General features: G+C 36.1%; 1 protein-coding gene across 1 annotated transcript in view; it reads left to right on the forward strand.

Moving 5' to 3' along the window:
- Positions 1–23,676, forward strand: part of LOC150088829 (uncharacterized) — a 247,355-nt gene that overhangs the window by 41,221 nt on the left and 182,458 nt on the right. The window contains exons 7-10 of the mRNA XM_090370333.1: positions 1,108–1,255; positions 10,502–10,629; positions 16,177–16,368; positions 21,430–21,803. Coding sequence (XP_090226459.1) covers positions 1,108–1,255; positions 10,502–10,629; positions 16,177–16,368; positions 21,430–21,803 — 842 coding nt within the window. The remainder of the gene's footprint in view (positions 1–1,107; positions 1,256–10,501; positions 10,630–16,176; positions 16,369–21,429; positions 21,804–23,676) is intronic.

Raw genomic sequence — 23,676 nt, forward strand, 5'->3', positions numbered from 1 at the left:
TGCATTTAGCCAGTGGGTGGTTGATTGCTGGAACAAACTGCTATCTGTCATTGTAGAAGTTGATAGCTTAAACAGATTCAGGGCAGAACTAGACAAATATGTGGAGCGAGTGGATGGGTGAAATGAGAAGGGGTGTGTGTGTGTGTGTGTGTGTGTGTGTGTGTGTGTGTGTGTGTGTGTGTGTGTGTGTGTTTTTTTGGCTGATTCTATATAAGCTTGTTTTCTTGCATCATGTGCCCTTGCTAATGCTAATAAAGTTTCCACTTCCACTGAAATGTATTTCGGGAACTTAACCAGTATATAACATACTTTGCGTGTTCTTCTCTTTCCACTAAAGCTAACTGAGGACGGTTTCGAAAGTCACTCGTGCACGACTATTAGCTGTTATCTCGTTTTAATTTTTAATACATGAATTTAATAAGACAACTGTAGAATGGAATGTGCACTTGCCTTTCTTAGGCAAATTTTAACACGTTTTAAAGCCCTTAATTTTTTTTATTATTTTTTTAAATTCATAATTCCACAAAGTTACGAATAGCTACTAATCAGAATTTAAAAGTTTTATAACTACTATGTACCTGGTATAAGTTTCATCAAACGAAGCGGATTACTGTGAGGTGAGTGCTGAAAATTAAGCTATGCTATACTTAGGATCTGGTTTTATTGTATTTTAAAAATTCCATATTGTATGGTACAGACAGTTACCTTTTTTTATCAGTTTTATCCTGTGTAATTATACCATTTTATTTATTTCATTTTTTTTGTATCATTATTATTTTAATACAATACAACACTAATTTATTCAGTAATGGTTGGTGTAGGATTGTACAGTTATTGTGAATATGAATATTCCCAACCCCAGAGGCCTATTTGAAGATATATATATATATATACTCTTGCATCCTTTAATGCTGCTTTGTGCTTTTAGGTGCATGTGATTAATCTTAATTAATCTTTATTAATCTTTCATTCACTGAAACCATTTCATCAACTGTATACTTCTTTTCTGTGTAACTCTTTAAACATTACCTTTAAAGAGTTACATTAAATACCCATTTATATATATATATATTTTTTTTTAATTTATTTATTTATTTTTTTTTTCAGATTACAGGTGATAATAAACAGCAATGGCGCCTATTACTAGAAGAAAAAAATATGGATATCTACTGGCCATTAGATATTGAAGTTGAAATGATATCACCTGAATTGGATGAAAAAAATGTACAAAAAGAAAAACCCTCTACTTCATTTGGTAAGAGGATATATTAATATACAGGGTGTCCCAAAAAAGGTATAACCAATTTTAAATGTTTGTAACAAATTTAATTTTAATGATAATAACACAAAACCTGCACTAAATGTGAGAAAAACAGTTGAAGTTTTTACTGAAATTCAACATGTGCTCCACTTATCACACAAACAGTATCTAATCGGTAATAAAGTTCATCCCATGTTTTTTCAAGGATGTCACGCTTAATCGTGGTAATTGCATTTGTAATCCTGTGCTTTAAGTCTGCGATGTCTGCAACAGGGGTCTTATAGACTGTATCTTTGATGAATTCCCATAAGAAGAAATCACAAGGGGATAAATCTGGTGAACGTGGTGGCCATGCAATGGGACCATCACGCCCAATCCAATGGCCAGGAAACTTGTCATCAAGAGACCTCCTTGCACTCAAAGCCCAATGTGGCGGTGCTCCATCCTGTTGGAAAATAACCCCATTTGGCAGTTCATCCAATTGAGGACACACATAAAGCTCAAGCATGTCCTGGTAATTATCCACTCTCACAGTCCTTCTTGAAAGAAAAAAGGTCCAATAACACGATCAACCATGATGCCACACCACGCATTCACCTTTGGGCTATCTCACTGATTCTCCTGCGTGCAGTGTGGGTTTTCAGTCCCCCAAATTCTGACATTTTGCTTATTCACCTTTCCCGAAACATGAAATGTGCACTTGCTCGTGAAACAAATCCATGTCAATACACGTTCAACTTGTTCCATTTTCTCCAACATGTCTTCTGCGAATTGTTTGCTCATTTAAAATTGGTTACACCTTTTTGTTCATGTGACAAGTGGTGCACATGTTGAATGTCAGTAAAACCTTCAACTGTTTTTCTCACATTTAGTGCAGGTTTTGTGGTTCTATCATTAAAATTACATTTGTTACAAACATTTAAAATTGGTTACACCTTTTTTTGGGACACCCTGTATTTCTTCTTCAGTATACCAACATAAAGCACTGCTAATAAATACTAACATAAACAAATCTTTTAGATTGAAGCTATTTTTCCTAACATGCAGGTGTATACCAGGGATGATTGATAAGCTTGTGCCTAAATGTGAAATATTAATATGATTATCATCCTTTATAAATGTGTTTACAAAGAAAGTAAAGAAGAACACTAAAATGAATGAATAAATTACATCAGGACAGTTCACTGTCTCGTGCCACATTTCAGTGACCACAATCACTAAAATTGTTGCCCACCAGTTGTGGGCAACAATTAAAAGCAAAAATTGTTACTTTTAACTGTTGCCCCATCCCACTTTTTTATCACATTTTGTGTCCTTTGACTTCTCTTTGTTCAGATTAATGAAAAATTACCTGAAAGAAATGAAGTTTAAGAGCAATAATGATGTTAGTGCTGTTGATATTTGGTTGGAGACCCAAGATGTCTGTATTCAGATCCTCTTCCATCAAACAAGGTTCATTACTTCCAAATTCCTTTAAGAAGCATATTGACATTAGAAATTTTGTGGAAAAACAAATAATTTTTGTTACTGCTTCATTTTTAAGCTATGAACTTATCAATCACCATACATTTAAAGTGAGGGATGATTCATAAATTTGTGTCATGAACATTGTGTGCGTGCGCACACACACACACAATTTGTAAAAGGCAGCTCTAAAAGAAAAATGCAAAGTCTGTGGCAGGGAAAGTTATGCTGATAATATTAAGGATGTATTGCAGGAACATCTTTACAGGAATTGAATTATACAGAAAACACAGCATGGATTTATATAAGGAAAGTTATATCAAATTATTCTGATAAGCTACTATGATGTTGTTACAAAAGAACTACATGGAACTACACATGAAGAATAATTTTGTCATAAAAAGCCTTACTTCAGTAAGGCTTTTTTACAGCCCTGTATGGACATATTTTCTGTAAACTGAGCACTATGTTATTAGTAGGAAATTGCTCCAATGATAAAAGGATGGTTAACTGGTAAGAGAGAAAAGATGGTTATAAGTGACAGTTTCTCTGAATGGGTTTCCTCTGAATATTTCCTGAAGCAGCAATTGAAGTGTTGCTGCTTCGGGTAACTCCATTCGTTGTGAAGTTTTTTTATTATTTGTTTTTTTAAGAATATGCTGGATAATAAGTGAATTTTCAGTGAATTGGAGCAAAGACTGTAAAATAATAATAATAAATAAAAAAAAAAAAAGAGAAAGAAAGAAAAAACTCACTTGAGTCAGTTTACTGTGTGCCATAAGTTCAGTGCTTGGTCCCTTATTGTTTCTGATTTTTGTATAATAACATTGATGATGGTATAAAAAGTTTAATGTCAAAGTTTGCTGGGGATATAAAGGTTGGAAGAATGGTTAGTAATAGTAACCAGGATATGCTGCCTCAAACAACCTAGGTAAATTGTTCAGATATTCAGATATTGCATAAAATGCATTCAGAAAGTTTTTCCTTGTGGTGCAAGTGAAAATCCAAGTTTGCTTTTCATCATATCTTCCAACAGTGGCAACACATTTCCTGTAATGTTCTGTCTACTACTGTAAATATAGTAGACATCTGTGAAAATTTAGTTGTTTTGCCACTTGTCACTCATTTGGAGAGGTTTTTGGTTCAAATCATGTGGAAACGGTAGGAATTTTTAAAGGCCTTTTCAATCATTGCTATAGTTAGCCAGTCTCAGGTGGAGTGAATAGGGTTTCCCTATGAGTTCTGCCAGATCTGTCAGCCTAAAATGCTGCAAATTGGCCCAAAAATATATAATCCAACTGCCACAAGAATGAACTCAAGGTCACCCATACATAGTCAATTTAAGAAGGAGAGGAATAGTGAACAAGGGAAAAGAGGGCAAATACAGATATTATATTTATATTATAGACCAAGCTTGAAATGAGATTGCAGTTGATTCCGTACATTATTTCATTATATGTTTATATGATGATGTTTGTTTAAATTAATGTTAAAATCAGAGATCACCTTATCACCCCTTTACTTCTAAAATAGTAGTAGTAGTGGCATGTGATGCAAGAAAGCAAATGTATGAGCTTATGCAGCATCAGCCAAAAAAAAAAAAAAAAAAAAAAAAAAACAAAATCACACCATTCCCTCCAAATGCCTGTCCAGTTCCTCCTTAAATTTATTCAACCTATCAACTTCCACAACGACAGATGGAAGTTTGTTCCAACAATTAACCATCCGCTGGCTAAAGGCAAATTTCCGCACATCTAATCTACATCTGTCTTTTCTTAATTTGAATTTATGCCCCCTTAGGTTCGTAATCTGAACAAGTGGAAGGATCCCATCAGAATTCAGCGTGCTGAACCCATTCAAGGCCTTATACACCTCAATCAGATCACCGCGCAGGTGCCTAGTCTCCAGCCACTGCAATTTGCAGAACTTAAGCCTCTCTTGATAAGAGGATCCCTTCATTCCCCTCACCAATCTTGTTGCCCTTCTCTGTACACGCTCAAGTAAATCTACATCCTTCCTAAAATGTGGCCTCCAGACCTGTACGCAGTACTCAAGACGTGGCCTGACCATTGCCTTATACAGAGGAATAATCACCTCCTTTTCCCTGCTAGCAAAATTCCTATATATCATTGACAAAACCCCATGACCTGCCCTGGTAGCCTGTCTGCATTGCTCAGAAAACTTCATATCAGCCTGCACAATTACTCCCAGGTCTTTTTCATTTTCTACCACCTTAAGTGTAGTACCACACAGTTGGTACGTTTCTCTGGGGTTACTTCTACCCATATGCAGTACTTTGCATTTGTCAAGGTTAAACTTCAGTTGCCACTTCTTAGCCCATTTGCCCAAATTATCTAGATCCTGTTGCAGTAGCACACTGCCATTACTGTCATTAACAACCCTGCCAACTTTGTATCATCTGCAAACTTCGACACTAAGCCTATATACCTTCATCAATATCTTTGATAAATATACAAAACAACAGCGGACCCAACACCGAACCCTGTGGGACTCCACTAATAACATTAGTCCAAGAAGAGCAGCACCCATTGATTACCACCCTCTGTCTTCTCCCACTTAACCATCCTTTTATCCATTGTAGCAACTTACCCTTAATACCATTCTGCTCCAATTTGTACAATAGTCTTCCATGCGCAACAGTGTCAAAAGCTTTCCTGAAATCCAAATATATGATATCAAAATTATTTTTTGCATCCAGTTCCTTTGTAACCACATCATAATATCCTATCAAATTTGTCAGACAAGACTTTCCCTTAACAAACCTATGCTGTGTCTGAATTATTGCTGCAGTCTTGTCTGGATGATCCTGCAATGCATCTTTAACCAGTGACTCCATTATTTTACCCGGAACAGAAGTTAAACTAACTAGTCTGTAATTACTCATGTCACCCTTCGATCCCCCTTTGTGAATTGGGGATACATTTGCACATCTCCAGTCCGTGGGAACCTCCCCTGAGTCCAAGGATGCTCTCATAATTATGGCTAAGGGTTTGCTTAGTTGCTTTGCCGCCTCCTTTAATATAACTGGATAGATCCCATCCACCCCAGGTGCTTTTCTTACGTTTAACTTCAACAGTTTCTCTTCCACTTTGCTCTCAGTTATTACAAAATTATTAAGTATCCTGCTACAATTTGATAACCTTCTGCCATTTTCAAACCTTAATAATTCCTCATGTGTGAATGTAGATGCAAAATACTCATTCAGTTTGTTTGCTATCTGAGCAGGATCATCAACAGTCGAACCATCGATGTCAAGTGGACCAATCAGATTCATCCCCTTCCTTTTAGAGTTTATATAAGTAAAGAAATCCTTGCTGTTTTTCTTAGCATCTTTTGCCAAGGATTTCTCGTAATCTGCCCTCGCCTGCCTAACCTCCTTTGTAACTTGGTTACAGATCAATGTATAACTATCATAGGCTTCTGTGTCACGTGTTAATTTGTATGCATCCCATGCATTTTTCTCCTCTGTTACGAGTCTCATTAGTTCATTTGACAACCATTTAGGCCTAAACCTTGAACAATATTTCTTAATAGGTATGAAACTTTTAGTAGCATCCACGATTAATTCCTTGAATGCTTCCCACTTAGAATTTACTGTTGGTAACATCATCAGTTGATTCCACTGTACAGAATTTAAAAACTGTCGGAGACCACTGTACTCGCCTTTACGGAAGCAAAAACCCTTTCCTTTACCCCTGATGGTAATTAAATCTTTAAGTAAATCCCACGTCAGTACACTGTGATCACTGCCACCTAGTGGTTCTTTTATCTGCAAATTCCTAATACATGAATGATCACTGCTGATAACCAGATCAAGAGTATTACTTTCTCTGGTTGCCTCTCGAACATGCTGCTGCAGGAAACAATCATCCAATAAATCCACAAATGTCTGACTAGTGTGTGTGTGTGTGTGCCCAACCCACAAGTTCCAGTCAATATCTGGGAAGTTGAAATCCCCCATTATAAGACATTCTGATTTACTAGCCCACTCTATTTCTCTGTACAATAATAGACTGAATCTGGTGGTGAACTTGAGTTCATTTGCACTGCAATATGATGATACACATGCATATAGATATAAAACATTGGTGCAACATTGGTTTGTAGGTTTTACAACATATCTAAGCTGCTGATATGCTGTAAAACCTGCAAACAGCAACTTGGTGAAAGCTGAAGGGTATATTCTTCTTGTAGGATATATTGAGCCCACTGGCAGATTGTTGACTCCTCTTTAAATTTGTTGCAAATCTCCATTGACAGATGATTTTAGTTGCTTGTAGCTAGGTCTAGTGAATATGGGACAAGTCTAAGAAATGACTTGGCCCTATCAGGCATAAATGTTCTTTTTAATTTCTGGAACAGTTTATGAATTTTTTGAATTCTGCTTGGGATATATCGATATTTCATCTTTCCTTAATAGAGTGCAATACTTAGTGAATGCAGTTTTTAATTTTTAATAATATAAAGATGAAGATTTTTTAATTTTCAACAGAATTAATATAATTTTTTTTTTTTTTTGGAAATAAAAGATGGAAAAAAACAGTATTTTTAAATATTTCATTTTTTTTATTAAAAATCTGTATATTTCTTGGCCTCTTCCATTTTCCAGTTCAAAAAACCATTAAATGCATGAAATTTAAAATGTGTACTTACTCTTATATTTCCTATTATATGTGTAATAAGAAATAATTAATGTATGTATATACATATATATACATTATGTATATTATGTACTCGTTATATGTATAAATAGTTTTAAAATAAATATGCATATATTAGATGCTATTATTCACTTCTATTTTCACTGTATTTCAAATTTACTTCATGGTGCTTCACACCATGAAGTACACACAATTTGGATGTTATGCTTGTGACTAATTCTCTCTCCTGTGTGTTTATCACTTTCTGTGTTTCCATGTTTATTATTCAGAAATAATAATGAATATTTCAAATGAATCTTGTGACCATCAGAAAGTGGTAATAATCATTAAATCACATGGGAGAGTTTTATAAATAATTTTAACTAGAAGTAAATACATAATTCTAAGTTTTATTGCATCAGTAGCAGTCTCTTTCCCATGTAGCATTACTATAAGTTAAAAGTATAATATGCAAGATGAGACTTCACCTGTGGATGTGCTTGCACTATAACTTTGGATAAATGATAAATAAAAATTCAAAAACCATACCAAATAAAATTTTGTCTGTTTAGGAAGGTACAGAAAATCACAGATTTTTATCTTCATGCAACAATTAATGCAGGCTCATTATTTTTGAGTTGCTCCTTACAATGATAGTGCCATGACTGCAGGATTAATTGGGGAACAGTAAAGCTTAGGTAGTTGAGGAGGAAAAAAATTTATGGCTAGTTATATTGTGTGACATGAAGTTTTTTCAGAATAGTAAATGTTCCCTCAGAAACAGCATACAGAATTCTGTTTATGATGTAAAGAAAGTTTGCTAGTAAAGCAAAGTTATAGTTATTCCATTGTATAAAGCTATGGTTAAAGCACTTCTTGAGCTGTGTATACAGATCTGTTGTGAGGAACACAGTGATAAATAACAAGTTTAATTATTGGCAGAAAGATTTTTACAGGAAGAGACTCCAGTTTGTTTAGTTGCAAAGTGTGGAATCAGGCAGCTAAACTGGGGATCTCCTCCCTTTCTCTTATGGTGCAAACTGTATTTAAATAAATAAAAAAAAGGAATAGCTGCAAACTATATATAAGAAAATTTTCTTTCAGCTAAAGAGTAATTAGTTGTTGGAATAAAGTTTCACCCTGGTGGCAGTTTATTCCACCAGCTGAGCAGACTGTCAACTCAACTACCTGGAGGAAGTGAGTGGGAAATAGTGATTTTTAAATTTTTAAAAAATTTTTAATTCTTTAAGATTGATGCTTTACTAATACCTACTCGCACGTGCGCACACACACACACACACCTGGTTCCTCAGCTATAATTTTTAATATATAGATATATTTAAGGGTTGTTCAATTAAAACGCATTCAGTGCACCACAGTTCTTGGCTAGATGGGGAGGATGAACATATGTATGTTTAAACCAAGATGTCAGCATCTTATTCATAGCTCCCATTATAAAAAGCCAAACAGCTTCATATGTTAGAGCAGTGGTAATTTGCATCTGGTTGTGCAAGTCAAAGTGATAAAGTAGTAGTTATGGGACACAGTAAAGATATCAGGGTTTCAAAAGAGCATCATTACATCACATCTCGTTCTTTTTAATTTCTGCTTGGGATATATAGCTTGTGGGTCGGGTGCTACTATATCGCAAACAACCTTAACCACTGTGGGCCATGACAATTTGTCAGTTGCTCATGGCCCACAGTGGTTAAGGTGTACAAAATATGGTGTAGAATGGATCAAATCACATCCCACCTACAAAACTGTAAAGGATTATGCAAGGTGGATGTTTGTGGTGAGCAAAGGGTGCTGTGTATTGTACAGGCTCAAGCAGGTCATTATGCAACAGTTGACATTGCAATACAATATGGGGAGTGCAAGAACAATATCCTAAATGATAATGTGCTGCACGCTCATACACATGGGGTTCCACAGCAGATGACCCAAGAGACACTCGCTCATCACTGCTGACCATCGTTGAGAGCAAATGTTGTGGTGTCAACAACATGCTGGTTGGACACTGGAGGACTGGAAATGAATGTACTGGTCAGGTGAATCCAAATACCTGGTGCAACATGCCAATGGCTGCTTTCATGTGTGGTTCAGAGAGAGAGATTCACAGTTCCTCTCTGAGATTATTACGTGTATCAAAATATAGGTGATATTCTGAAACAAAGCAAGTCTTCACAGTGGAAGAGTCCAGACAAGACAAGTTTGTTCCAGTATGAAGAGTGTGCTAATTTTTTGCACTGATGGTATTGTGCACCAAAAATTGAAATCAAACTTTTGTTTCATCAACATTTGTTGATGAAACAAATCAACCTTTGTAGAAATGTAGTAAAGATGCATGCCATAATTATTCTGAGGAATGGTGCATCAGAGACAACGATGCACCTTACTGCTTCTGAGGTGCCTCCGTAGCCAGGTGGGCAGGAGCAGCAGTGCGTAGCACATGCTTCTTGATTAGACCGGGGTTCGAGCCCGTGACCACCAAATACGGAGGATGCGGAAAGGTCAGGGAATGACCACTGCATATCCCTGGAGCAATATGGCCTTAGTTGCTAATGCTCCTTAAAAAAAAAAACCAAATAACAAATAACTGCTTCTGACTAAAATTTATAGTTTCATTACATTATGTAAATATTTGTTTTTTCTCCTGCTTGGAAGAGTGATTCAGCATTAAATCTAAAATTACAGCACCATTTAAATATTGCTTCATTATGTAAGTAATGTCCTTCTTATTTTTCCTAAATATTGAAAAATTCTTTTCCAATTTATGTTAGCATTTATCTGTGTCCGTGATGTTCTTCAAGGAATGTATTAGTAATTGGTGTCAAATAATATTCATATTTTTCCTAAATATAAAGTGTCTTTTCCAGTTTATATTAATATTTATCTGTGTTCATAATGCTCTTCTAGGAACATGTTAGTGATTGGTGTTTTTGAGCCATATTATCCATTAATATTATAATTTTCAAGAAGTTAGTGTACTCTTAACCATTTTAGTGTTTGTTTTCTAAGGAAAGATAATTAAGGTTTATATCATTGATATTTTGTTAGTTTTAATTTCTAGTAAAGGAGAGATTAATTTACAAAATATTCCCCCACCCCACAGACCAGAAGACACAAACTTCAAGACCACGCCACCTATCAAAATTTGAAAGTGGTACCTTTCTCACTCCTCATCAAGGTGGAGGACACAATTTACTTTCTGCATATAATTCTGTTTCTAATATGCTTCAGGTATGTACTTCCATAGTATTAATGAAATATTATTTTGTAATTCAACCATGAGTTCTTTTCAATCATTTAAGATAAATGCAGAAGGCTATTGTTCATTTTGAGTTAGTGTTTGTTCCTATGCTTACTTTCTGAAACTTTTTCTCACCATGTTTTTCCCAATATTTCTCATATGAATTAAATATTGAATTTTATGTTACCTTTAAGAGCTGTTTCCAAAAAAAAAAGTGTAGAATGCTGAGAAATTATATTGTTGGATCTCATTCTTTTAGTACATTTATTAGAAGTTTTTAAATAGGCATGTTTTGAATTGCTGCATAATAGTAATAGTAGTAGCAATGGTATTTGATGCAAGAAAGCAAGTGTATGAGCTTATGCAGCATCAGCCAAAAAAAAAAAAAAAAAAAAATCACACCATTCCCTCCAAATGCCTGTCCAGTTCCTCCTTAAATTTATTCAACCTATCAACTTCCACAACGACAGATGGAAGTTTGTTCCAGTAATTAACCACCCGCTGGCTGAAGGCAAATTTCCGCACATCTAATCTACATCTGTCTTTCCTTAATTTGAATTTATGCCCCCTTAGGTTCGTAATCTGAACAAGTGGAAGGATCCCATCAGAATTCAGTGTGCTCAACCCATTCAAGGCCTTATAGACCTCAATCAGATCGCAGCGCAGGTGCCTAGTCTCCAGCCACTGCAATTTTCAGAACTTAAGCCTCTCTTGGTAAGAGTATCCCTTCATTCCCCTCACCAATCTTGTTGCCCTTCTCTGTACACGCTCAAGTAAATCTACATCCTTCCTAAAATGAGGCCTCCAGACCTGTACGCAGTACTCAAGGCGTGGCCTGACCATTGCCTTATACAGAGGGACAATCACCTCCTTTTCCCTGCTAGCAAAATTCCTATATATCATTGACAAAACCCCATGACCTGCCTGGCAGCCTGTCTGCATTGCTCAGAAAACTTCATATCTGACTGCACAATTACTCCCAGGTCTTTTTCATTTTCTACCACCTTAAGTGTAGTACCACACAGTTGGTACGTTTCTCTGGGGTTACTTCTACCCATATGCAGTACTTTGCATTTGTCAAGGTTAAACTTCAGTTGCCACTTCTTAGCCCATCTGCCCAAATTATCTAGATCCTGTTGCAGTAGCACACTGCCATTACTATCATTAACAACCCTGCCAACCTTTGTATCATCTGCAAACTTCGACATTAAGCCTGATATACCTTCATCAATATCATTGATAAATATACAAAACAACAGTGGACCTAACACCGAACCCTGTGGGACTCAACTAATAACATTAGTCCAAGAAGAGCAGCACCCATTGATTACCACCCTCTGTCTTCTCCCATGTAACCATCCTTTTATCCATTGTAGCAACTTACCCTTAATACCATTCTGCTCCAATTTGTACAATAGTCTTCCATGCGCAACAGTGTCAAAAGTTTTCCTGAAATCCAAATATATGATATCAAAATAATTTTTTGCATCCAGTTCCTTTGTAACCACATCATAATATCCTATCAAATTTGTCAGACAAGACTTTCCCTTAACAAACCCATGCTGTGTCTGAATTATTGCTGCAGTCTTGTCTAGATGATCCTGCAATGCATCTTTAACCAGTGACACAATCTTTAAATTGAATTGTGGTACCAATGCTTTTATAGTAAAAGTTTGTAACTGATTGAAAAAAACATGTTTCAGCAATGTGGAGAATTATAAAATCCATACTTTCCTGCCTTCTTTTTTTTTTTTTTTTTTTGGCATGGAGTTTCACATACAGTTGTCTTCCAAATTTTGCAGCCTGATCCATGCTGGATTTTTGGTAGCCATGCGATATTATAATACTGACATATAAGTTAGTGCATTTAGCTCACCATTATATCTTTAAACATAAGCATGGCACACTAGTCATAGGTGCTGATGTACCTGAAAAAGTTCAAACAAACAATAGTTAGTGTATTTGCATCATGTCTATCATTTATACAAGTTCAGTTGGTTTAACTGAACTATAAATGGCATCATCAAATAACATCTCATATTGTGGAACCCTTCACAACAAGTTGGCTGTCTCTTATACTTTGAATAAGTAATGCCTCCCAAGCGAAAAGAGTATTGGTACCACCACCACCCAGACATCTGTTTCACTGCTAGTTGACCTCCATTATTGGTGATTGGTTAGAATGTTTGATGGTATAAAAGCTGACAACTCAGTTGCGAACTTATTTCGCAACATGAGAGATGCCAAATGGCATGTAATAAAAGCTGACAACTCAGTTGTGAACTTATTTCACAACATGAGCAAATGCACCAACTTATGTTTGTTTGTTATTTGGATTTTAGGAGCATTAGCAACTAAGGCCATATTGCTCCAGGATATGCGGTGGTCATTCCCTGACCTTTCTGCATCCTCCGTATTTGGTGGTGACGGGCTCGAACTCCGGTCTAATCAAGAAACGTGCTACGCACTGCTGCTCCTTCCCACCTGGCTACGGAGGCGCCTGCACCAACTTATATAGTCATACATAAAAAAAATATTATATTTCTATGCTGAAACTTATTTTACCTGCTATTATAGTGTATCATGAGAAAAGTAACATACAGTACATTGGAAAGTATTATATTGTACTGTACAGTACAGTAAAAGTAAATAATTCACCTTTCCAGAATATACACAATTGATGAATTAATGCCATGCATTTCACACAGTCGCTTCATTGAGGATTTCCTTTCTAGTGCTTTTACAGTGCAACCTTTTCAACAATGGATAAGTATTTGGAACAACCACAACAACTCTCTGGGCTACTTTCTTTTTTGTTAGGAAGTATATAAGGATATATAAGGTTAGTTGTTTGCACATTCTGTGCAAACAACTAACAAAGCTCCTTTAAGTTATTATTTTATTACAGTACAATGTGGAATAACTTGCATGAAGGAACAATCTTTGAATTTATTTTATATATTTTTTCCTTTTCTGATCAGATTCAGTTGGATGAAAGTTGCTATTCTGATGTTTATTTTTATGCACCACACTTTTTATTACTTCATATTAATAAATATAAGGTTATTTGACCCTATTGAAATAAGTGCAGTGGTTCCATTCCCTTCACAGCAAGCTCGTGGCAATTACAACTCATTATACAACTTAAAAGAAAATTACACTCTACAGAAATTAGTCTGCTGTTAATAATTTTATTAGCCCTGAAATTTTGAGAAGAATTGGAGCTGCTGTGCCTCTAGGGGATGAGGACCTGGAGGAAGTTATGCTGTTGAATTAGTGATAAAACCTTCTCGGGGAATTCAATAAAAGATTCTGAAAATTTGATTTTGATTTGGATTTTCCTTCTCAAGTACTTTCTGAAACATAGTTCCATTTATGTGTATGGATAAGGACATGGAATGCATTTGGCCTTAAAAGTGATTTCAGAGACCAATGAAACATATACTGAAAATTTGGTGTCCTTGAGTAATACTCAACATCTGAATCTAATATAGATTTCTATAGGAGAGTGAATGGGGGATATTGAATTGGAATTTATCTTAAAACTGTAGAAAATAAATCAATTTGGTGTCAAATCTGACTTTTCCTCATCAAGCAGTGTGAACCCATGATACATACTTCCAGTTATACATAGAGATAACTCGATATTTTATGAAAAAAACCCAAAAATAAATTTCCGTTGTTCTAATATTCCATTGTTATAAACCAGAAACCACAGTTAATTTTTTTTTAGAATTAAATTAAGCTTGGAATTAAACTAACCTCTACCCCTTTTTTGATATTGTTATTAGCATCCAAAAAGTTCTCCTTTATTACTTCCTGTTTAAATAATTACAAAATTGTTTAAATTATTTAAACAATTTAATAATTAAATTGCTTAAAGAAATATAACCTTATGCAGATTCCAAATCCAATCCACTCAGTTCTTCTCAAACTTTTACTCTTCTTACTATAAAAAGGTATAACAGGCTAATCAGTCATTTGCCCTCTCCCCCACCATTACCAGCTCATTCTTTTTCTTATCGCACAGACACTTTGTATCTGTTGTATTACATTTTTTTTAATATTCCATATGCTTGTTCTTTGCTGTAATTCCTTCATTTTCTGTTGAATTCACTATAACAGATGTTTTACTGCCATATAGATCATTTTATAATTGAGCTACAAACTTACTGAGCCAATTTTTCTTCATTTGTTCCTTTTACTATTTTCTTTGGTAGAATCTTTCTTCATGTGCCTTTGTTGAAAATTAATCTTCAAAAAGATTTAGTGTTAGTGAGTTTCTTTTTTTTTTATTATTTATTTATTTTATTTATTTAAATCAGATTAAGGTGAACACTTTGCCCTGGAAACAGCAAACAAAGCCAGGGTTTTTTTTGCGAATATACAAGGAGAGAAAGATTTGAGTGATTGTCTCAGTTCAACAGACATAGAATTTTACAAAATTACTAAAATTAATCATTATGAATATATGAGGGAATATAAGTAGATAAATAGGAGAATACATAAACAGTCACATGACTAAAACACAAGGAGAGTGACATTTTAGGAATAAAACGACATAGTATATGACAATATTACTTAAATGCATATGACGAATATAGAAACAGGGAAATAGTCACATGATTAATTGGTCAGGACCTTTCTTTTACCAATCTTGATCTGGTAGTTGTTTGGCAGGATGGTGTACATGCGATGCACAATCTCAGTCCGGTAGTTTTTTTCTTTGTGTAATTGGTCACAGTCTATGTCCAGGGTGAGGAACTTATCTATAGTATTGGAAGGGAACATCTAGTCTACAGATTTTATCTTGTTCCTGGGTGGCTGCATTATAGTTTGGCTATGTCGATGGGGTCTGCTGTAAGTTGGGTGGTGAAAGACTATCTCAGCTATTCTAGGGATTTCTATCTTTTTGATGATGAGTTTTAAGAGGGTAACCTGCAGCCATTATCAACCCACTGCAGGATGGAAGCCCCCTCAACAATTCATGCTGAGGGAAATGGACTATAATTGCCCACGCTGGTCCAGTGCGGGTTGGCAGATCGACTGTATTTAGCAGTCAGCAGCTTTGAACCCCGGTCTACTCAAAGAGCGTGTGCTACTGCACTCCTGCTCCTGACCACTTGGCTACGGAGGCCTTAGCAATGTTCATTTTGATTAGTATCAGTTGCCAGGGTACCCAATCTAGATTTGCTTGAAGGGTACTTCTAGAGGTGGTAAACGTGTTTCCTAGGTAGTGGTTAGCCACCTCAGGATCCAGTGTTCCACAGTCAGGAACCTACTGAGATTTTCAACTGGTATGGTTTTTTTGACAGCACTCAGTCCATTCATGTTACTAAGAGTATTGCAGTTCTGTAACTATTTTGTGATTGCAGTTACCATTAAAAAATAAAATTATGGTTGAATTTTACTCTGTAAAATAAGAAAATGTTATATTTTTCTTAACTGCAAATTAATTTCCATAGTTTTTCAAAAAATGATTAATTCACAACATATATTCTCTCTCTCTTTTTTTTTTTTTTTTTTTTTTTTTTTAGGTACTAGAAGGAGATCTAGATCAGATGCATTTATTTTCATATCATGTACCTCCTGGTTGTGAAAACATTATTTTAACAGATAAGTTAATATTTATTACCCAGAAAGAAAATAGTGATGAAGATGAAAGCTCTTATAAGCTGACTTTGCTGTCCCGTAAGTTTGCAGAAGTTCTTGCTGAGAGTTCAAAGAAGGTAAATTAATTCATGACATCTAATTTCTTTCAGCTAGAGAGAGAGAGAGAGAGAGAGAGAGCGCGAGCGAGCGAGCGAGCATGAGCAAGCACACGAGTGGTGTTAATTATTTCATTGCAGTTGCAAAAAATAAATAGTTACTATATAAAATCCATAAAAGCTGATTATTGATCAGTTTTTATGCATTTTATATGTAAGGTCTGTGGTTGAGACACCACAGATTGGAGTTGCTGTTCCAACACAAACCAGAGATGCTGGATGGGCATGGCACATTATCCTGCTGAAAGATGGCATCGCCAGAGGGGAAGACCATTGCCATGAAAGGGTGTGCCTGGTCAGCAGTGATGTTTAGATAGGTGGTAGACGTCAGAGTGCCCAGCACATGGATGACTGGACCCAGCGTATCCCAGCAGAACATCGCCCAAAGCATGACACCACCGCCACCGACATGTTTTCATCCCACGGTGTATCCAGGTGCCATCACTTCCCCAGGTAAACGATGCACATGTACCAGCCATCCACATGATGCAACAGGAAACGTGATTCGTCGGACCAGACAACCTTCTTCCATGCTCACATGCCCATTGTAGGTGCTGTCGCCGGTGAACCATGGTTAGCATGGGCACTCAGAGCGGCCTGCAGCTACGCAGCCCCATTTTCAGCAGGGTTCAATGTACTGTGTGTTATGACACATTACTCCTGTCACCAGCATTCCAATTACCGGCGAGTTGCGTCACACTCGCTGTTCTGTTGCCACGTACTATCCGGGAGAGCCTTCGCTAACTCGAGCGTTGATGAGTTATGGTCATCTAACACCTTGCCGGCAGTTCATGGGTTCCCCCTCCTCGGACCACTTTCGGTAGGTACTAACCACGACTGGCCATGTGCACCCCACCAGCCGTGCCGTTTTGGATATGCTCTGACCCTGTTGTCTGGCCATTACAATTTGACCTTTGTCACACTCGCTTAAGTCCGCTGCTTTTCCCATCTGAAGAACGAGTAACACTGATTAACGGAGCTCAGTATCAGGTGTTTTTTATACCATGTCCTGACCCGCTCATGCGCCATAGTTCACCTACAGTTGCTTCGATTTGCATAACGACTCGCTGGTCATAATGTTTTGGCTCATCGGTGTATATGTATGTCTACACACACACACACACACATATATATATATATACACACATACAGGGTGATTCACTACCAGTGCGACAAACTTGCAGGAGGTGTAGGGGGCACAAAGACGAATCGGAATCCATAGCATTGCAGGGTCCAAAATGCCTTCATCATGCGGTAGAGGACGTTGAACGGGAGGTCGCGTGAACAGCAATCCCGCTGGAAGTCAGCATTTTTGAACCGGTTGCTGAGGCAGTAGGATGGATGAGTATTCAAACGTTGAACTGGCCGAAATGCACCTCGCGTATGGAGCTGCGGACTGTAACGGGCACACCGCTCTGTGCTTGTACAAGGAACGTTTCCCGCACAGGCGTGCTCCTCATCATACGATTTTCGCACGTGTGCACAGAAGGTTATGTGAGACTGGTTGTTTCACGAGAGGTACCATGAATCGAGAACAACGAGGATGCCAGACAAGGAGGAGAATGTCCTACGGCCTGCAGAAGGCAATCCGAGTACGAGTACTCGAGTGATAGACCAGCGATTGGGTATTTCCCAATCCACTGTATGGAGGATACTGTCAACAAACCAAATGAGTTCATACCATCTGCAATGCGTCCAATCATTGGAGCCTGCAGATTATCTACTCCGGAGGACTTTTGCTACTTGGTTTCTTCAACAGAAACGGTTCGCAAATGCTGACTTCCAGCAGGATCGCTGTTCATGCGACCTTCCGTTCAACGTCCTCTACTGCATGATGAAGCCATTTCGGACCCTGCAATGCTATGTGATTCCGATTTGTCTTTGTGCCCCCTACACCTCCTGCAAGTTTGTCGCACTGGTAGTGAATCATCCTGTATATATATATACACACAGTAAACCCTCGATTTAACAGACCCCGATATAACGTATTTCAGATTTAACAGACTGGACAAATAATACAGTAATGTACATATTAATCTCGACCATATTATTTTATTTAGGTTATACAAAACTTCAGTGTTATTATTAATTAAAAATTAATAATAATTACCCATTTCCATTATTATTTTGATAATTACCTACTTTTATTTTTATAATCAAATTGAGGAAATTGTTTTTTATTCTTTCTGAAAATGTGTTCAAATAGGCTGTTTTCCCAGATAACAGATAAGAGCAGGCGGTGACTTGCGAGCTGAATGTAATTCGGGACACCAAACTGCAGGTCTACCGACTCGCTTTGTTTCAGTCTCAGTTTGCCTCAAGTTATTGTGTGGTCAGGTTGTATGCAGAGTGTTTCTGTGATTTTTGAATTGTGACTTTATTTATTAAATAATTTTGCAATCCTTACAATTTAAAATGGCATCAAGTGATAGAGGAATTAAAAGAAAGCGTGTGAACTTAAGTGTGGCACAGAAATTAGAGCTAATTGAGAAATTAGAGCAAAGTGTCTCAGTAGCACATGTTTGTGAAATTTACAGCGTAAAAAACAAACTGTTTGTGATATCCATAAATCCAAGGCCAAATTGCAACATTTTATATTTACAACAGAATATTACATATTCTTTATTATAATTTAATAATTTTATATTGTACAGTACTGTACATTGTAGTAAAGCTTTTTTTTTACATTAAGAACAAATGGTTGCATTCGATTTAATGGACTTTCGGCATTAATGGACACTCCTTCTCCCCTATTAGTCTGTTAAATCGAGGTTTTATTGTATTTCATTCCAGGTATAATGGGCATTGCATGTTAATCCCTCTTTAGAAGCAGGCCCAGAATTTTTCACATTTAAAAATGGCTCCCGAGTTCCAGTTAAAATTTAGCTGGTTAGAAGTGGTCACACTGCACTACTAGAATTTGCTTAGAATACTGTGATAATTAAATTTAGCATAGAGCAAGTGCAATTTTTTGTCAAAGCATATCAAATTATAATCATGTTTTTATTTTCTTTGCTGAGATTTAGGAGTTTAGATTTAGGATTTAGAAATTAGAAACAGCTCTAAGAATAAAAAATTGCTTTACAAATATGAAAACCATAAGGTGCAGATGCTATTTTAAAATGCTAAAAATTATGAATAGGTAAAAATAACCATATAGAAATTAATCATAACTGGCTTTCTAGAAAATTTTATTTTATACATACTATCAGTGTATATGGAACCAGCTGATTCTAGCAATCAAAGATCAATACACAGGAAGGGGTACAGTTACAAAGCTAGTTGCACGTAGTTAGTTATATATGAAGGATAGCATTTGGTCTTAAATATTACAAAATATAATTTTATGTAATAATAAATGAGAGAGAGAGTGAGAGTCATAGAAGATGAATTGGTAGGAGAATCCTGAATGTTTTGGAGTATAGGAGATTAATTGAGTAGAAAATTGAAGTCATTGGATTTTTTTGTATGATTCATCTGTATCAATATTTCTTAATCTTTAGTAAATTGTAGAGCACCAGAAAGTATTCCCTGATTTAGTTGGACACCAGAAGTTTCATTTTTATATATCGGGTTAGTGCCATTGTATCGTGTTTTGTTCATAGTGAACTGCCGAAGTAGATAATTGGCATCGTTTTAATTGTATCTCATATTGTGAATAGCTTCACGAGTTGCCATAGTATTGCCTTACCTCGAAAAAGTAATGCTTCACCGATGATGAAGACTCATGTTACTTATTCTCATGGATACCATCACACAGACGAAAACTATTTCAAGGCTTGTTGGCTGCTCCCCAGTGAGTGGGTAGGTACACTGGTGTTGCAGTCATGACAATCCAATTATGAAGTTTAACTCCACAATATGAGAGATACCTGATGGTGTGCAATAGTGCGCCCACTGAGGAGAGACCAACAAGCCTTGAAATGGTGCCGTCTGGGTGGTGGTATCCGCCGAGAATAAGTAACATTAGTCTTCTCCATTGGTGAAGCATTACTTACTTGAGGTAGTACAATATCATGTCAACTCGTGAAGGTATTCACAATATGAGATACAATTAAAACGATTCCAATTATCTACTTTGGCAGTTCACTATGAACAAAACATGGTGCAATGGTACTAACTCATTCATTAGTAAATCTTACGTGTAGTCTCATGCTTTATGAAAATTAATCACCTTAGTTTATACTATTGCACACCATCAGGCATCTCTCATATTGTGGAGTTAAACTTCATAACTGGATTGTTACGATTGGAACATCGGGGTACCTATCAGCTCACTGAGGAGAGGCCAAACAAGCCTTGAAACAGTACCATCTGAGTGGTGGTATCCACCAAGAATAAGTAATTAGTCTTCTTGGTGAAGCATTACTTATTTGAGGTGGTGCAATACCATGGCAATTCGTTGTGAAGTTATTCACAATATGAGATATAATTAAAATGATGCCAACAGTTTGGCATCATTTTAATTTTAATTCAGCATTTTAATCATTTTAATTCGACAGTTTGCTACGAACAAAACATGGTGCAATGGCACTAACCCATTCATTAGTGAATGTTACGGGTAGCCTCATGCTTTATGCAAAATAATCACCTTAGTTTATATATATGTGTATTTAATATATATTTAGAATTTTACATTTCTACTCTTTTAATATGATTTTTTTTCCAATATCTTAATTTCCATTAATATCCAATATTTTAATTTTGTTACACTGCACATATATGAATTCCATTCAAAATACATACAGTGTAATGGACACTTTTGAATGTTATCAAATAAAACTGATAAATCTGTGTTACTAGCAGAAGATTTTCATAATCTGGTCACTGAAATATACAAAGATTATACATAACATTAAAGAAATAAACCATCATTTTATAGAAAAATAAAATAATTTGTAAAAGGTAATTTTAATTAAAAATTAAATTAGAAAAGCAATATATAATTTTATTAATTAATTTAGATAATTAGTTAATTATTGTTTGTTTTGTATTTATGAATTATTCTTATGTTATTTCTAGAAAGAAGTTTGGGATGCTGAAATCCAACATTTTGCTAACCTTAATAAGATTCAAGCAATCTACAGGAGATCATTTCACCATTACATTAAAAGATGGAATAAGCAGACGATTTCATCATTTAGCCAACAGAAAGAATTATGGGATATGCCAAAATTTGTTAATTTTAATGTGGATTCTAATATGAAAAATAAAACAAAACAAGGCAGAGAGGAAAGACAAGTTAAAAGCAACCAAATGGATGCTACATCCTCTGAAGAAAATCAAGAGGAGTGTACAAAAAGAGAGAATTCATTTGAAGAAAGTGGGCTGAAAACACTGAACTTGGATGGGTGTTTAATTATTTTTAAAAATTCTGTATGGGAATGCCGACCAAGGTAATTTGATTTTCATTCATAAACATATTTTTGTTTGTTTTTCAGGTGAAGCATTTTGATTAGTGTGTTCATCATATTAAGTTTTTGTCATTTTGTTTCAGTAGATAATATTAATTGATGATTTGATTGGACAGTAGGCACTATGTATTCTAATTAGTGTAAATATTAATAGACTAAACTTAATATTACTAAATTAATATACTAATTAATATAATAAATATTAATGTAGTTCTAATTAGCATAAATGAAAATGTCTGATTTTTCCCAAATGCAGCTAGAGAGAGCATTTGTTAAACTAAAGCTATCACAGTCATGGTTTTTGTGAGTTGGCTGAAAAAGTAAAAACACCTAGGTTTATTGCATTAGCATAGTAGAGTCATATGATGCAGGAAAGCAAGCTTATATAGCATCAACCAAAAAAGAAAAAAAAAAAAAAAACTTCCCATTTCACCCATCCTTTCACTCCAAATGCTTGTCTAGTTCTGCCTTGAATTTATTTTAAGTTTTTGACCTCCACTACGACAAATGGAAGTTTGTTCCAACTATCAACCATCCACTGGCTAAAGGCAAATTTCCAGACAATCTATTCCACCATTGTCTTTCCTCAATTTGAATTTATGTCCCCTGAGGTGAGTAACCTGAGCAAGAGGAAGAATCCCATCAGCATTGAGCTTGCTCAAACCATTTAAGGCCTAAGCCCTCCATAGCCGAGTGGTCAGGAGTGGGAGTGCAGTAGCACACGCTCTTTGAGTAGACCAGGGTTCAAGCCCCTGACTGTTAAATAAGGTCGATTTGCCAACCCGCACCGGACCAGCGTGGCAGATTATGATAAATTCCCTCAGCATGAATTGTTGAGGAGGCTTCCATCCTGCAGTGGGTTGATAATGCCTGCAGTTTTTTTTTACACCTCAGTTAGATTACCTCATCTCCAGATGCTTCAATTTACAGAACTTAAGTCTTTCTTGGTAACAGCAACCCCTTGTTCCACTAACCAATCTCATTGCCTTTCTCTGTACGTGTTCCTGCAGCTCTACATCCTAAAATGAGGCCTCCAGACCTGTATGCAGTACTCAAGGTGTGACCCGATCATTGCCTTATACAAGGGGACAATCACCTCCTTATCTATGCTAGCAAAATTTCTGTATATATCATTGACAAGACACCATGAGCTACTCTTGCAGCCTGTCTGCACTGCCGAAAAAACTTCATATCTGACTGCACAATTACCCCCAGATCCTTTTCCTGTCTACTACCCAAAGTGTAGTACCACATGGTAAATTACTCTGAGGTTACTGCCACCCATATCTATTACTTTACATTTGTCAATGTTAAAATTGAGTTTCCACCTCTTACCCCATCTTCTCAACTTTTCTAGATCCTGTTACAGTAGTATAGTATCATTACTGTCATTGACAACCCTGCCAACCTTCATATCATCTGCAAACTTAGACATTAACTTTGTTATTCCTTCATCAATATCATTGATAAATACAGAAAAGAACACTTTTCCCAACACCGAACCCTGGGGGACTCTACTAATAACATTAGTCGAAGAACAGCAGTGCCAATCAATAACCACTCTCTGTCTTCTCCCACTCATTCATCCTTTTATCCATTATAGCAACTTGCCCTTAATGCCATACTGCTCCAATCTGTACAGTAGTCTTCCCTGTGCAACAGTATCAAAAGCTTTCCTGAAATCCAAGTATATGATATCAAAATTATTTTTTGCATCCAGTTCCTTTGTGATCGCATCATAGTATCCAACCAAATTTGTTAGACAAGACTTCCTGTTAACAAATCCATGCTGTGTCTGAACTATAACTGTATTTTTGTCTAGATGATCCTGCAGTGCTTCTTTAACCAGTGACTC

This window comes from Mastigoproctus giganteus, chromosome 3, assembly GCF_048544385.1.
Source record: "Mastigoproctus giganteus isolate SK-2022 chromosome 3, ASM4854438v1, whole genome shotgun sequence".
Taxonomy (NCBI): Eukaryota; Metazoa; Arthropoda; class Arachnida; order Uropygi; family Thelyphonidae; genus Mastigoproctus; species Mastigoproctus giganteus.